General features: G+C 38.1%; 1 protein-coding gene across 1 annotated transcript; it reads right to left on the bottom strand.

Moving 5' to 3' along the window:
- Window positions 1-10,457: 10,457 nt before the first annotated feature.
- On the bottom strand, window positions 10,458-11,402 carry LOC136175106 (olfactory receptor 56A1). The gene has a single exon (XM_065945412.1). The coding sequence runs from the start codon at window positions 11,400-11,402 to the stop codon at window positions 10,458-10,460; it is 945 nt and encodes a 314-aa protein (XP_065801484.1).
- Between the last annotated feature and the right edge of the window lie 3,062 nt (window positions 11,403-14,464).

A 14,464-nucleotide genomic window follows, 5' to 3' on the forward strand; every position in this document is an offset into this window, starting at 1 on the left:
TTTTCTCATTGAATCATCTCTCTTAGATATGGATGAGCAACTCTTTGGAGTAGAAACTATTATCCCTACTGTGTGTAGGGGGTAGATATAGAGATGGAAACGTGCCCAAAAGTACACAGCTAGCCTACATTTATAGCTACATCCGTCTGACTTCAATGTCTATGTTCTAAATGACACTTTCCCACTGTCACCACTAATCTGATAAATGTGGCTCTAAGTATTGAAATCCTAAACAAAATCCTAGCACATCAAGTTCAGAAAACTGTTAAGATTTATTTAACTAATAAATATATTTGTCCTCTAAAAAATGCAAATCTGTATACTGTCACATGCTTATTTAATTTATATGCAGAATACATCATGAGAAATGCTAGGCTGGAAGAAGCACAAGCTGGAATCAAGATTGCCGGGATAAATACCAATAACCTCAGATATACAGATGACACTACCCTTATGGCCGAAAGTAAAGAGGAACTAAAGAGCCTCTTGATGAAAGTGAAAGAGGAGAGTGAAAAAGTTGGCTTAAAGCTCAACATTCGGAAAACTAAGATCAAGGCATCCGGTCCCATCACTTCATGGCAAATAGATGGGGAAACAGTGGAAACAGTGTCAGACTTTATTTTGGGGGGCTGCAAAATCACTGCAATGGTGATTGCAGCCCTGAAATTAAAAGACACTTACTCCTTGGAAGGAAAGTTATGACCAACCTAGACAGCATATTAAAAAGCAGAGACATTTCTTTGCCAACAAAGGTCCGTCTAGTCAAAGCTATGGTTTTTCCAGTGGTCATGTATGGATGTGAGTTGGACTGTGAAGAAAGCTGAGCGCTGAAGAATTGATGCTTTTGAACTGTTGTGTTGGAGAAGGCTCTTGAGAGTCCGTTGGACTGCAAGGAGATCCAACCAGTCCATCCTAAAGGAGATCAGTCCTAGGGGTTCATTGGAAGGTCTGATGTTGAAGCTGAAACTCCAATACTTTTGCCACCTGATACAAAGAGCTGACTCATTTGAAAAGACCCTGAGAAAGATTGAGGAAAAGATTGAGGGCAGGAGGAGAAGGGGACAACAGAGGATGAGATGGTTGGATGGCATCACCGACTCAATGGACGTGGGTTTGGGTGAACTATGGGATTTGTTGATGGACAAGGAGGCCTGGCGTGCTGCAATTCATGGGGTCGCAAAGAGTCGGACATGACTGAGCGACTGAACTCAACTGAAAGAATGCAGAGAAATAAAAGGAAATCTAACAATCTAATTTAAGACATCAAGGTTGTGAATTAAATAAAGGAATAAAATCATTCAAATCACAAACAAATTTGAATCACAGCTCTGATATTTACTGTGTGCATGACCCACACATTAAACAAATAGTACCTACATCCTGTGATCCACAAACTATATTAGATATTGTATATTGGATTGGCCAAACAGCTTGTTTGGGTTTTTTTGTAACAGTATATGGAAACCCCAATGAACTTTTGGCCAACCCAATACAGTGGTAAATAAGCAAATGTGGTCCTAGCCTTCACCAAGAGTACATTCTAACTATATGGTTGTTAAAAGAAAAATGGCATCTCTAAAAGTATTTATTTGAATAATTTCTAAGACACATTGTTTAGTAAAGAAGCAAGAGGCAAAAACAGTATGTAGAATGCTATACAAAATAATTTTGCAATGCTATACCAAGAATATAATATAAATAAATGTATACACACACACACACACACACACACACACACACACACACTTTATTATATGTTCTTAGATGGAATCAAATTACCTCTGGAAGGATACACAACAAACCTGTAAGAGTAGTTCTTTCTGAGAAAGACAAATTTGTCAAACTTGGCAGATGGGTAAAATGGTATGTTAGAGATTACTGGTTATTTACCCGATACCTCCATTCTTCCTTAGTAACAAAAAACATTATTTTATTTGGGTACCCACATATACTACCAAAATACTATACCTCTCAGATTTCAAATGTCAGTAGATGTAATTTGGCAAAGTTTCCAGGAAAACTCTCTAAAGTGAACTAATTTAGCTGAGGAATGAAGGTCATTTGCCCTCTCTCCTTCCACATAGAACAGGCACAGGATGGATGCCTGAATTTCTAGTAAGCACCTTAAACTATCAGTAATATTGAGGATGAACATTAGATTCTAAGCATGGTAAAGCAGAAATAGAGAAACCAGTGAAGCTTTAATTTCAGTCCTAGATGTCCATTTCTGAGACTCTTCTACATGGAAGAAGAAGTATATTTTATTTTGTTTAGACCATAATTATTTAAGTTTTCTATTATATGCAGTCAGAAATAAAACTGATATGGAAAATTATTTTTACTGGATACCTTTAACTTTTAAAACGTTGAACTATGTGTATATATTTTCTATTTTTTAATTAAATATGTTTTTAATTTTAGTCTTTTGATAATACAATTAAAATGTAGAAAGCTTTGTTAATTTTACAAAAGAAAATATACAGAATCCTGTCAAAAGCCATCATAGAACATTACTGTGGGAGCATTACTTTAGGTAAGTTGTTGAATCAAAATGGCCTTAAGGAAGAGAGGTCTGAATGGGAAGAAAAACAAGAGTAGACACAGAGAAGCCAGTCAGAAGACTGTTACTTGCCCAGACAAGATGGTGGCCTGGACCAGGCTGGTGGCAGAGGAAATGAATTTGAGTGGACAAATTTTGGAAGAATAGTCAAGTAAATACACTGATGAATTAGAAAATGAGGCATTCAGTGTAGAAATCAAATCTAATTCTTTTTTTTTTTCAAATCTAATTCTTAAGATTCTCTTTGATAACCTAGTAGACATGGACCCATTTACTATAATGGTATCACATAGTGAGATTTCTAGGTATTGTTGAGCTTACATTTGAAGTTCATAATGATAAATTTAATGTGAAATCAACAAGTTTACTTAGGGTATTTTTTTTCTAGAAAGCTTCAATCTTCCACAAAGGAGATAGATATTTAGATTTAGTCAGTGTTTGGGTTATTTCAAGTAACTACAATGGAGGAAGAGTACGAAGGAGGTTAAAAGAGCATAATTAAAAAATGGGCCATAGAATCTCAGCTTAATAAGGAATAAAGTCAAGAAAAAAGAAAGATAAAAAATAAAATGAAGGCGATTTATTCAGTGGCTTGGTAGTCTTGATGTTCAACAATTGTGATTTCACTAAGGATAGTTAAAAATTTGAGCCTGCAGTTAGAAGGTGATAGTCAGAAAGTAGGATATTTCAAATCTAAGTTTTAGAGATGAATCAGCCACAAAAATGAGATAAGTCAAAAACTGGTAGTTTAAACAAGAAAGTCTAAGTTTTGAGTACAGGCTGAACTAAATATTCAAGCATTTCCACTTTTCCCAGCTAAGGGATGCCCACTATATGAAAATCACATTCTGATGAAAAATAAATGTATGTAAGTGAAGTAATTAATCATAAGAGGGATACATATAGTATACACACAATATAATTTCTTAAACTAAGGATAAATCTGAGAAACGTTTTTGAGGAGTCTAGACTTCAGATAAAGAATACATTCAACAGAAAAAGAATCTGACATACAGTCTTTAGCCTGTAGCCTCCAACTGATTTTAGACAAATAATTTATTTAGGCAATAAGTAATTCATTTTCATTTCTTTGTTGTCTCATCTGATGCATCTGCAGACACCATCACCTGGGAGCCACCCTGCATTAGAAAATGAGCAGAAACTTACTCCAGTGCCCTTTATAAATTTGCCTGGGGTTGGTGTAATTGTAGTAGTCTGCTACTTGTATGAGCTTCCTGATGCTTTATGTGGCACTGGAGGATTGAGTGCATGGATAATAGATCATAATGAGGAGAGCAAAGAGATAACAACTCAGTGGGCAAGCAGGGAGGGAGCTGTTTCTGCTGGGAGCCTAGCACAGCTCTACTCTTGTCCTGCGAGGTGTGCCCCTGGACCACAATAGGGCGTTGCCTAGAGAGCACCGGAACCGACTGATGGCCAAGCTAAAATTTCCAAAGGGAAATTTTACTGTAGTCAAGCCCACAAACAGTGAAAGCGCTGCTGTGTAGTTCCCAGTCTTCTCTTCATTTCTACTGGTTCCCATGAGTTCCTAACTGATGACCTTTAAGTGGGTCCCTGAATTCACTGACTTCTCACATTTGTTCTCTACTTATAAACACTGATGTGTTTTTCCCATCAATCCAACATCAATCGTTCAAATTCTCACTCTGAACAACATAGTCCAATCAATAATAACTTTTCATTTTTCCTATATTACAAAATAATACATTGACATTCTATCATTCAAATTATGATATTGTACATCATTTAAAGTCATTCAGTAAAATCTTGGAACCCATTAGAAATAACTGGTATAAACAATCAGTTGTGTGTTTTTCATCTATTTTTATGTGTATGTTAAGATCTTATATATAAATATTCTTATATATAAGATACCTTATACATAAATATTCTTATATATAAGATTCCTTATACATAAAATATAAAATATCTTACATATAAAATACAAAATATACATAAAATAAAAAATATCTTATATATAAAATAAGATCTTATATATATAGACCTTATATATATATATATATATATATATATATATATATATATATACATTCTTGCCAGCTCTATAATGAATACACAGAATAGATCAAGAATACACAGAAGAACTGTACAAAAAAGATCTTCATGACCCAGATAACCACAATGGTGTGATCACTCACGTAGACCTAGACATCCTGGAATGTGAAGTCAAGTGGCCCTTAGGAAGAATTACTACGAACAAAGCTAGTGGAGGTGATGGAATTCCAGCTGAGCTATTTCAAATCCTAAAAGATGATGCTGTGAAAGTGCTGCACTCAGTAGACCTACAAATTTGGAATACTCAGCAGTGGCCACAGGACTAGAAAAGGTCAGTTTTCATTCTAATCCCAAAGAAAGGCAATGCCAGAGAATGTTCAAGCTACTGCATAATTGCACTCATCTCACACACTAGCAAAGTAATGCTCAAAATTCTCCAAGCCAGGCTTCAACAGTACATGAACTGAGAACTTCCAGATGTTCAAGCTGGACTTAGGAAAGGCAGAAGAACCAGAGATCAAATTGCCAACATCCACTGAATCATAGAAAAAGCAAGAGAGTTCCAGAAAAACATCTACTTCCTTATTGACTACACCAAAGCCTTTGACTGTGTGGATCACCACAAACTGTGGAAAATTCTTCAAGAGGTGGGAATACCAGACCACCTTAACTGCCTCCTGAGAAACCTGTATGCAGGTCAAGAAGCAAGAGTTAGAACTGGACATAGAACAACAGACTGGTTCCAAATCAGGAAAGGAGTATGTCAAGGCTGTATATATTGTCACCCTGCTTATTTAACTTACATGCAGAGTACATCATGTGAAATGCCAGACTGGATGAAGCACAAGCTGGAATCAAGATTGCCAGGAGAAATATCAATAACCTCAGATACACAGATGACACCACCCTCATGGCAGAGCAAAGAGGAACAGAGGAGCCTCTTAATGAAGGTGAAAGTAGAGTGAAAAAGCTGGCTTAAAACTCAACATTCAAAAAACAAAGATCATGGTATCCAGCCCATCACTTCATGGCAAATAGATATGGAAACCCTCAGAGACTTTATTTTTTTGGGCTCCAAAATCACTGCAGATGGTGACTACAGCCATGAAATTTTTATAAAAGACTCTTGCTCCTTGAAAAAAAGCTATGACCAACCTAGACAGCATATTAAAAATCAGAGGCATTACTTTGCCTACAAAGGTTCATCTAGTCAAAGCTATTGTTTTTCCAGTAGTCATGTATGGATGTGAGATTTGAAGTGTAAAAAAAGCTGAGCACCGAAGAACTGATGTTTTTGAACTGTGATGTTGAAGAAGACTCTTGCGTGTCCCTTGAATAGCAAGGAGATCAAACCAGTCAATCCTAAGGAAATCAATACTGAATATTCATTGGAAGGACTGATGGTAAAGTTGAAACTCCAATACTCTGGCCACCTAATTCGAAGAACTGACTTTTTGGAAAAGACCCTGATGCTGGAAAAGATTGAAGGCGGGAGGAGAAGGGGACGACAGAGGATGAGATGGTTGGATGACATCACCAACTCGATGAACATGAGTTTGAGCAAGCTCTGGGAATTGCTGATGGACAGGGAAGCCTGGCATGCTGCAGTCCATGGAGTCACAAAGAGTCGGACATGACTGAGTGACTGAACTGGACTGAAGATCTTATATAGGTATATATGATATTATTATATATATATATCATTTATATCATATCATTTATATCCCATGCTTTTACACTAGCTAGGCAAAACCATTTTATAAATCATGAGTTTGTAGTATGCTTTATTATCTAATCTAAGGTGCAACTTGAATCTTTTTTAATTGGAGGATAATTGCTTTACAATGTTGTGTTAGTCTCCACTGTACAGCAAAATGAATCAGCTATGTGTATACATATTTCCCCTCCCTCTTGAGCCTCCCTAACACCCCCACCATTCCACTCCCTAGGTCATCACAGAGCCCCGAACTGAGCTCCCTGTTCTATACAGTAGCTTCCCTTTATCTATATATTTTACACATGGTACTATATTTATGTCAGTGATACTCTTTCAGTTCATCCCATCCTCTCCTTACCCTCCTGCTGTGTCCACAGACCTATTCTTTATGTCTGCATCTCTATTTCTGCCCTGCAAAATAGGTTCCATTTTTCTAAATAGATTTCACACATATGTGTTAACATGAGTGCTTTTAAAAAAACGCTCTTCCATTTAGTGAGACTTTCACCTTGCATATACATTTAAGAATAACTGTAACAAACATTCCTCTGAAAATCTTGCTGGAGTGTTTCCTGAAATTGCATTGAATTTATCAATTAATTTGGGGAAAACTGACATCTTTAAAATGTTCATATGTTCTTTTCCATATGCATTGTTTTCTCTACTTTTAAGGTGTAAAAGTAAAGTGGAAGCTTCACTTAAATAACTTAGTGTAATTTTAAAATTATGTCCTTAAAGATTTTGTGTATTTTTTATGATGCCAATTTCTACATATTAATAAATTCCTCCTATGGTAAGTGGCATGTTTATTTCTAATATTTTTGGATAACTTTTGCTGGTATAAAGATAGCTATTGAAGGACTTCCCTGGTGGTCCAGTGGTAAAGAATCCTTCTTCCAATGTAGGGATGGGTTTGATCCCCTGTCAGAGAACTAAGATCCCAAATGCCTGGATCAATTAAGCCCATGCACCACAACTAGAGAAGCCCGTGCTCAGCAATGAAGAGCCAGTGCAGCCAAAATTTTTTTTAAAAAAAGAAAACTACTAATTTTTTCAAGTTTACCTTATCTTTGAACACCTTACTGAATATATAAATAATTCTAAAAATTGTTCATTGTTTTAAGTTATTATACCATATAAAATATAAAAATCATGTTAATTTACTCATTTTTATTCTGATCCTTAAAATCCCTTTTTCTTCCGTGATGTATTTTGTGGGTTAGGACTTTGTCTTTTACATTGAACTGTAGCAATGACAAGGGCATTCAGCTGTGTTCCTTTTGGTACATTGCCCTTGGTAAAATGAGGCTGCCTCCTCCAATGTTATGCTCCCTCCCTAGGGCAACCCTCATCCAATGAATAGTTGATGAGAGAAGAAAAAGGCCTGGCACACAAACCTCAGTTTAGAAAACTCTGAAGGTGAAGGTGAAAGTTGCTCAGTCATGCCCGACTTTTTGTGACCCTATGGACTGTAGCCCTCCAGGCTCCTCTGTCCATGGAATTCTCCAGGCAGAATACTAGAGTGGGTTGCCATTCCCTTCTCCAGGGGATCTTCCTGACCCAGGGATAGAACCTATGTCTCCTGTATTGCGGGCAGATTCTTTACCATCTGAGCCATCAGGAAAGACCTAGAAAACTCTGAAAGGCCATCCCAATCTCCCTTTGGAGAGGTTATGTGAGTTCTTGCTTTGGTTTTCTCAGATATTTTTGAATAGTTTCCACACAAGAATTCTTTGATCAGTACTCTGTTGAATACTTTAAGGGAGCCCCTCTGTAGATTTTTGGAGTTCTCCTTCTAGGCAGTTCTCTTTTCTCCAGTACTCTGCCCTGTGACTTCTTAGCTGCCTTAGGCTTCCCTGACTCCCATGTCCTCAACACAGGAAGACTATCAGGCCACATTTAAGTTTACCCTCCCTTTGACATGGTCTGGAATTCCTCCTCAGAATGCTGCAACAATCTTTCTCCAGTTAAAGGGACTTAGCTCATTTACTTCCTATCCTCCCTTGCCTAAGATCAAATGCCTTCAGAATCATTGTTTCACATATTTTTGTCCAATTTTCTTGTTGTTTGAAGTGAGAGGATAAATCTTGACTTTGTTTGCTCCATATTTACAAGCTAAAGTCCCTCTTAACTATGTATAATCATACTGAACAAGCAGATGAAAACACCATTCCACTTCTGATACCTCCCTGGGTTCAGGGTTGGATTTAAGACTGCATAAGCCCTCCACCCTCCCCACAGTCAGAGAAGACATGTTTTACATCTGAAGACTTAGTATCTTAAGAGGACTATGCACCACAACAAAGGGGGATATACTTCTGGGGGAACCTGAAGTAATAACGATTTGGGAGCTCTAAAATATAGCCAGGAAATTTGAAGAAAATAGATTTTAGGACTGGAGGAAGGGCAGTGACATTGTAAAAATGGGAAATCAAGTGAGATGTGACTAATTCAGGACCTTCAAGATTAAGGATGGCACTTAGATTTATTTTTAAGTGGAAAATCTATGAAAATTTTCTTCCTTGTGTATACAGACAATAGCAAGTGTACTCAGAATTAATATGAGTGTCTCAGGAAAAAGCATGTAACTATAAATCTTTTATTCATGGAGTCAAAGGGCTAAGTAAAGACAACTGCATGACCAGGCCTCCAGGTCAACTGTGTTTGACTGGGGTACCAGTCTCTGTCTTCACTTGTAAGAAGATAACCTTAGGCCAGTATTCCTTGAACAACCAAGGTTAGGCATAATAAAATCCACACAGAATTGTCAGCATGAAATACAGTCATTTTTCTCTCCTTCTCACATACCCAATTGTTAATCAAGTTCTGCTCATTCTTTAAAGAAATTCCTCTGAAATAATTTCTAACCATGTTTTCATGCTTTTTGCAAAGAAATCAAGCACCCCACCCCCAGCTCTCCAGTTTTCACCAGTTTATTTTTTTTTTAATACTCTAACACCATAGAGTATATACTTTTTCATCCAGTATTTGTAGTTTACAATTCAAAAACAAAGATCGCATTTGTTGAAAGAAATGTACTAGTACTGTCTACATTTCAAAGACCTTTAAGAATTTTGGAATCTATTCACTGGAACCAGTGTTTGAGGACCTCTTAATAGAGTGGCCCTTGCTTTCATTCTATGAAATTTTGCAAGTAAGAATTATATCTGACCTTTAGGAAAGCCTATAGGATAAGCCCAAACCCTAAGCTTCCTACTACCAGTGTAAACAATGACATCTCTGCCTACCAACTACAATAGTATATTATGTTTGTTTTCTCACCCATTTTCACCAGATTGTGACATCCAGAAATTTAACCATATGCCATACTTATACTGTCCTCTTGAGTGCAGCTCCAGACCAGATGGCACATGGTTTTAAGTAAACAGAATGTCCCCATAAACCACCACACTCAGTTTATCCATTTCCCACATTACTGGTCTTCTCATTCCCCACTTCTACCTCCACTTGGGCCCTCAGCATCCGGCCTTTCCATAAAGAGTTTCCATAAAGCATACAAGGATTCTGTTGGGCATAAGCAGTACCATTATGAATATTACCCTTTTGTAACAGAAGCTGGAACAGTCATGATGAGATAAAGATGGTGATCTCTCTGAGCTCTGTGCCTCTGCTTAGCTCTTCCTGATTCTCAAGGGAGAGGATCAAGAGAGAATATACCTATTAGCTGCAGGTTCACAAAAACATCCCAGAGATCATGGCCTAAAGAGTAGAACTAGAGCTTCAGTTGTATCTGAGGAAAGAATGCTGTGTCATGGAAGGTTCTGGAGTCAGAAAGACCTGCACTTGTATTGATGCTTTACCACTCACCAGATGTGACCTTTGTTAATATTTTTTCATAAATTATTGTTTTATAATACATAAAGTGGAATAGTAATCCCTGTCCTGCAGTATTGTTATGAAGGTGAGATTATTTAAATATATAATATTTAGATACAAAGTTAGGTACCTAAGAATATTAGTTTCACTCACTCTATGCAAATGAATTTTGCTACCAGAAGGACAGAAACTGGGTAGGAAATGTTTACTATCAAACATTATTTTGCTTTCTGGAATCACAAATCCTGAAATAGAAACAGAGGAAATAGTAACAGGTGTTTCCACAGAGAGCCTTCTTCTGTGTGTTTAAAACCCCCTCTGCAACAACTTCTGAAACCCCTGCTTTAACTCTTTGGTTTGAAACCCATATACAATAGGGTTCAAGGCAGGGGGTATGAGGTGATGAAGGATATTGAGCAGGATCAGGATGTCCACGGGGACCCTCTTTCTGGCCACATTTGTCAACACCACAACCAGAAGGATGGTGCTGAAGAAGAGAATGAGGATAAAGTGGGAGCCACACGTGCTCAGAGCCTTGACAGCAGCCCCCTCAGTCTTGAGCTTGAACACAGCTCTTAAGATGAAGATGTAGGAGATGAAGATGAGGATGAAATCTGAGCCTAATAAAGTCCAACCAGCCACAAACTGGTAGATTCTGTTCATGGTGATATTGTCACAGGAGAGCCTGGACACAGACAGGTTGGCACAGATGCAGTTCTCAATGACAATTTTCCCACAATAGCGGAGCCGGGCAGAGAGAATAGGAACAGGTGAAAGCAGCAAAGCATTCCGAGCTATGATGAAAGCACTAGCCTTGGCCACAAATTGCTCAGAGATGATGGAGGGGTATCGTAATGGGTGGCAGATGGCCACATAACGGTCATAGGCCATGACCATGAATGTGCAGGACTCCATGGGGAGGAAGCTGTTCATGATGAACATCTGGAGGAAGCAGGCAGAGAAGCTGATGGACCTGAGGTCAAACCAGAAGATGGCTAGGACCTTGGGGATGACGGTGAGGCAGAGCACCATGTCCAGCAGGGAGAGCAGGCTGAGCAGGTAGTACATGGGCTCATGCAGAGAGGTCTCCAACCAGATGGTGATCAGGAGGGTGGCGTTGGCCCCCATGGCCAGAAGAAAGAGGAAGCTGAAGGGCAGGGCCAGCCAGTGTTGCCAACTCTGATAGTTAGGGAAGCAGATGAGGAGGAATTTGGAGACTGGAGCAGAGGAGTAATTGCTGGGTGATGTCATGAGGTAAATCCTAAAGTGAGGAGATTTTACTTGGGTTTATGTATGGTAAGGCACAGGAATTAGGTCAATAAAAAATAAAACTCTCAAAATATTCTCTAGCACTTACTCATCCAGAAAACTGATGAAATATAGAACAATCCCAAATAAAGGCAAAGTTTTCTAAAGATACATATTAATGATGGGCAAGCTTGGTAAATTATTGCTAAAGTTAAATGGAAAAGCAATAAGACAAAGAAGCCACAAGATTTAGAAGAAAATAAGAAGAATCACTGCATTAAAACATACTGGAAAGCTATAAAAAAAAATTTTCCAAGTGACAGTGACCAAAGCAAATGGCCAATTATGGATCCCATAGGCCAGAAATGCTCATTAGTTTACAGATTAATCTATAACTTATAAAGATGTCAGAAAATCACATTTAACTATAAGTCTTTTCAGTGAGTATTGCTGAGGTAATTTATTAGAAGTAGTTAAAAGAATTAGTTTTTCCTCACTTTTTAGTCATACACCAAAGTAAATTGGAGATGGAAAAATTTATACTCTCAATTCTATGATCATAAGTACTCAGCCACTTCAGTACTGTCTGACTCTTTGCGACCCTATGAACTGTAGCCCACCAGTCTCCTCAGTCCAAGGGATTCTCCAGGCAAGAATACTGGAGTGGGTTGCCATTCCCTTCTCCAGGGAATCTTCCTGACCCAGGGATCAAACCCATGTCTCATGTCTCCTGCATTGGCAGGCAGATTCTTTACCATTGGTGCCATCTGGGAAGCATCCCCCAGTCTGTAACATACCATTTACAAGTCTGTCTTAGTCTCTGATCCATCCACTTCTCTGTCCTCGTTCCTTCCTTACATCATAGAGAACTATTTTAATTAAGTTCACCTTTCTGCTACCTGGATTTCACTGAGAAGAGTGTACTTAGTGTAAAGGGTAATAAAAGAGGGGATAAGAAGGGATAAGCACAGAGAAAAAAGGGATCAGATGCCTGGATATACTGTCAGGTAGAAGTATAGGAACAAATTTAGGTTGATGTTTTTATATATTCAGGTGATAAGAATGATTTAAAACTAACTCTGTACTTGAAGAAGTAACACTAATCAGAGGAAAAATGATAATCATTCTATGCTTTGCTCTGGTTCAACCATGTTTAGAACACCATATGCAGTTCAGTGCACCTTGATTTAAGGGACGTTTTTGAAACTTTACCACCTAGAAGATGTCCAGGATAAAAGGGACTTGAGAACTCATAATGAGGGACAATTTAGGAAAGTGAAGATATGTGGTGTGATGTAAACATGCCACTGACTTTTAAGAGGAAGAGAAAAACTAAGACCACTAAGGAGAAAAATTACAGAGAAATCTATTTCTGTTGAATGTAAATCCTGTATAATAATTAGAGGAGACTTTTTTGTTAACACTACTCTGCTGGAACATTTTGGGTGAAGACAATAATCAGATCTCCTCACCAGCTTCCTCTCTGAATTCATGGGCTCGGTGCCCAATGTCATATTAAACTCCAAACAATCTCCCATCCTATCTTTGTCTAAAGTCCCTTAGACTGCTTTTCTGGGCAAGCCAAATGGATTTTAGTCACATACTTGAATGAAATGCCCAGTCATAGTATCCCTGGTATTTAATGATATGGGATTGCTGAGATTATACAAGATCATCCTTTTCCAAAAGGAACCTAGAATTTCTGAATTTCATCCATCCAGTACCACCAGGCTTTCTCTTCTCTTATCAAGGGAGCCATTATTAGAATGAGAATGTCTCCCATTCTGAGTCTTTTGACGACCCAGCTGCTGCAGGTCCAACAGAGATTCGCTTCCCTCCCTTAGCCCTGAAACTCACAGATGATGCAACAGATTGGCTCCCAATTAAAACGTCAATTGGCCTGCATCCAGTAACCAGATTGGAACTGCTTCCTTGGCTCTGCTGAAAAAGTGTTGAGGGTTTTATGGCCTGCACTCAGTTCTTCACACTGTTCTATCCCCTCCTCCAAGCCAGCTGGGAACAGTGGTAGTTTAGGATACTGGGGCCCTGCGGCTGGTGATGAGCTGGATCTCCTGGGAACCTTCGTCTTACCTTGTGTTAAGGTGCTACTAGGTGGTAGTTAAAAGGTGGGAAACAGGACATGAAACTAACTTGAAGTTCAAATCTATATCTATCTGTTTGACTCCACAGATCATCCTCTTAAATATTAATTTATGCCACTTTCAGCATTCTGAAATGTTATATTGAAATGTTGCAAAATTTCTTAATGACACTATACTGTTTCCTGCTTTTTTATATTATCCTAAATTCAATTCTGCTGTTTGTTATCTGACTGAATTGGGACAGCTAATTTATCCTATGTATACTTCAGTCATTCAGTATGTATTTATTTATTATTATCAACCATTTTTCCAGTAGTACAATAGTCACAGGAATAAAAAGATGAATAAAGTAGTTAAGGTCTCTGCCCTCATCAAGATTCCATTACAGTACTTACATTACATTATGGTATCAGAACTCTCCCCTTGTTTGTAAAACAAAACCATTTATCATAATATGTACTACTCAAGACTACACATAAACCAGACAGTTACCTTCAATGAGCTTATCCACATTTATTTTGTTTCTCATTAATGTCTTTCACACAGTATTTGAAATGCAGTAGAATCAACATATTTTTTACCTAATTAATTAATTCAAGGTCATATATAATCTGACTCCTTCCTACCTCTTCAGTGTATTTTGGGTTTTTTGTTGTTGTTGTTTACTTTTTGGGTTTCTTTTTTTTTTTCCATTTATTTTTATTAGTTGGAGGCTAATTACTTTACAATATTGTAGTGGGTTTTGTCATACATTGACATGAGTCAGCCATGGATTTACATGTATTCCCCATCCCGATCCTCCCTCCCACCTCCCTCTCTGCCCAATCCCTCTGGGTCTTCCCAGTGCACCAGGCCCAAGCACTTGTCTCATGCATCCAACCTGGGCTGGTGATCTGTTTCACCCTAGATAATATACATGTTTCGATGCTGTTCTCTCGAAACATCCCACCCTCACCTTCTCCC

This window comes from Muntiacus reevesi, chromosome 9 (assembly GCF_963930625.1).
Source record: "Muntiacus reevesi chromosome 9, mMunRee1.1, whole genome shotgun sequence".
Taxonomy (NCBI): Eukaryota; Metazoa; Chordata; class Mammalia; order Artiodactyla; family Cervidae; genus Muntiacus; species Muntiacus reevesi.

Excerpts from the sequence above, each read along its gene's own strand:
- LOC136175106 (XM_065945412.1), bottom strand. The coding sequence starts at position 11,402 with ATGACATCACCCAGCAATTACTCCTCTGCTCCAGTCTCCAAATTCCTC.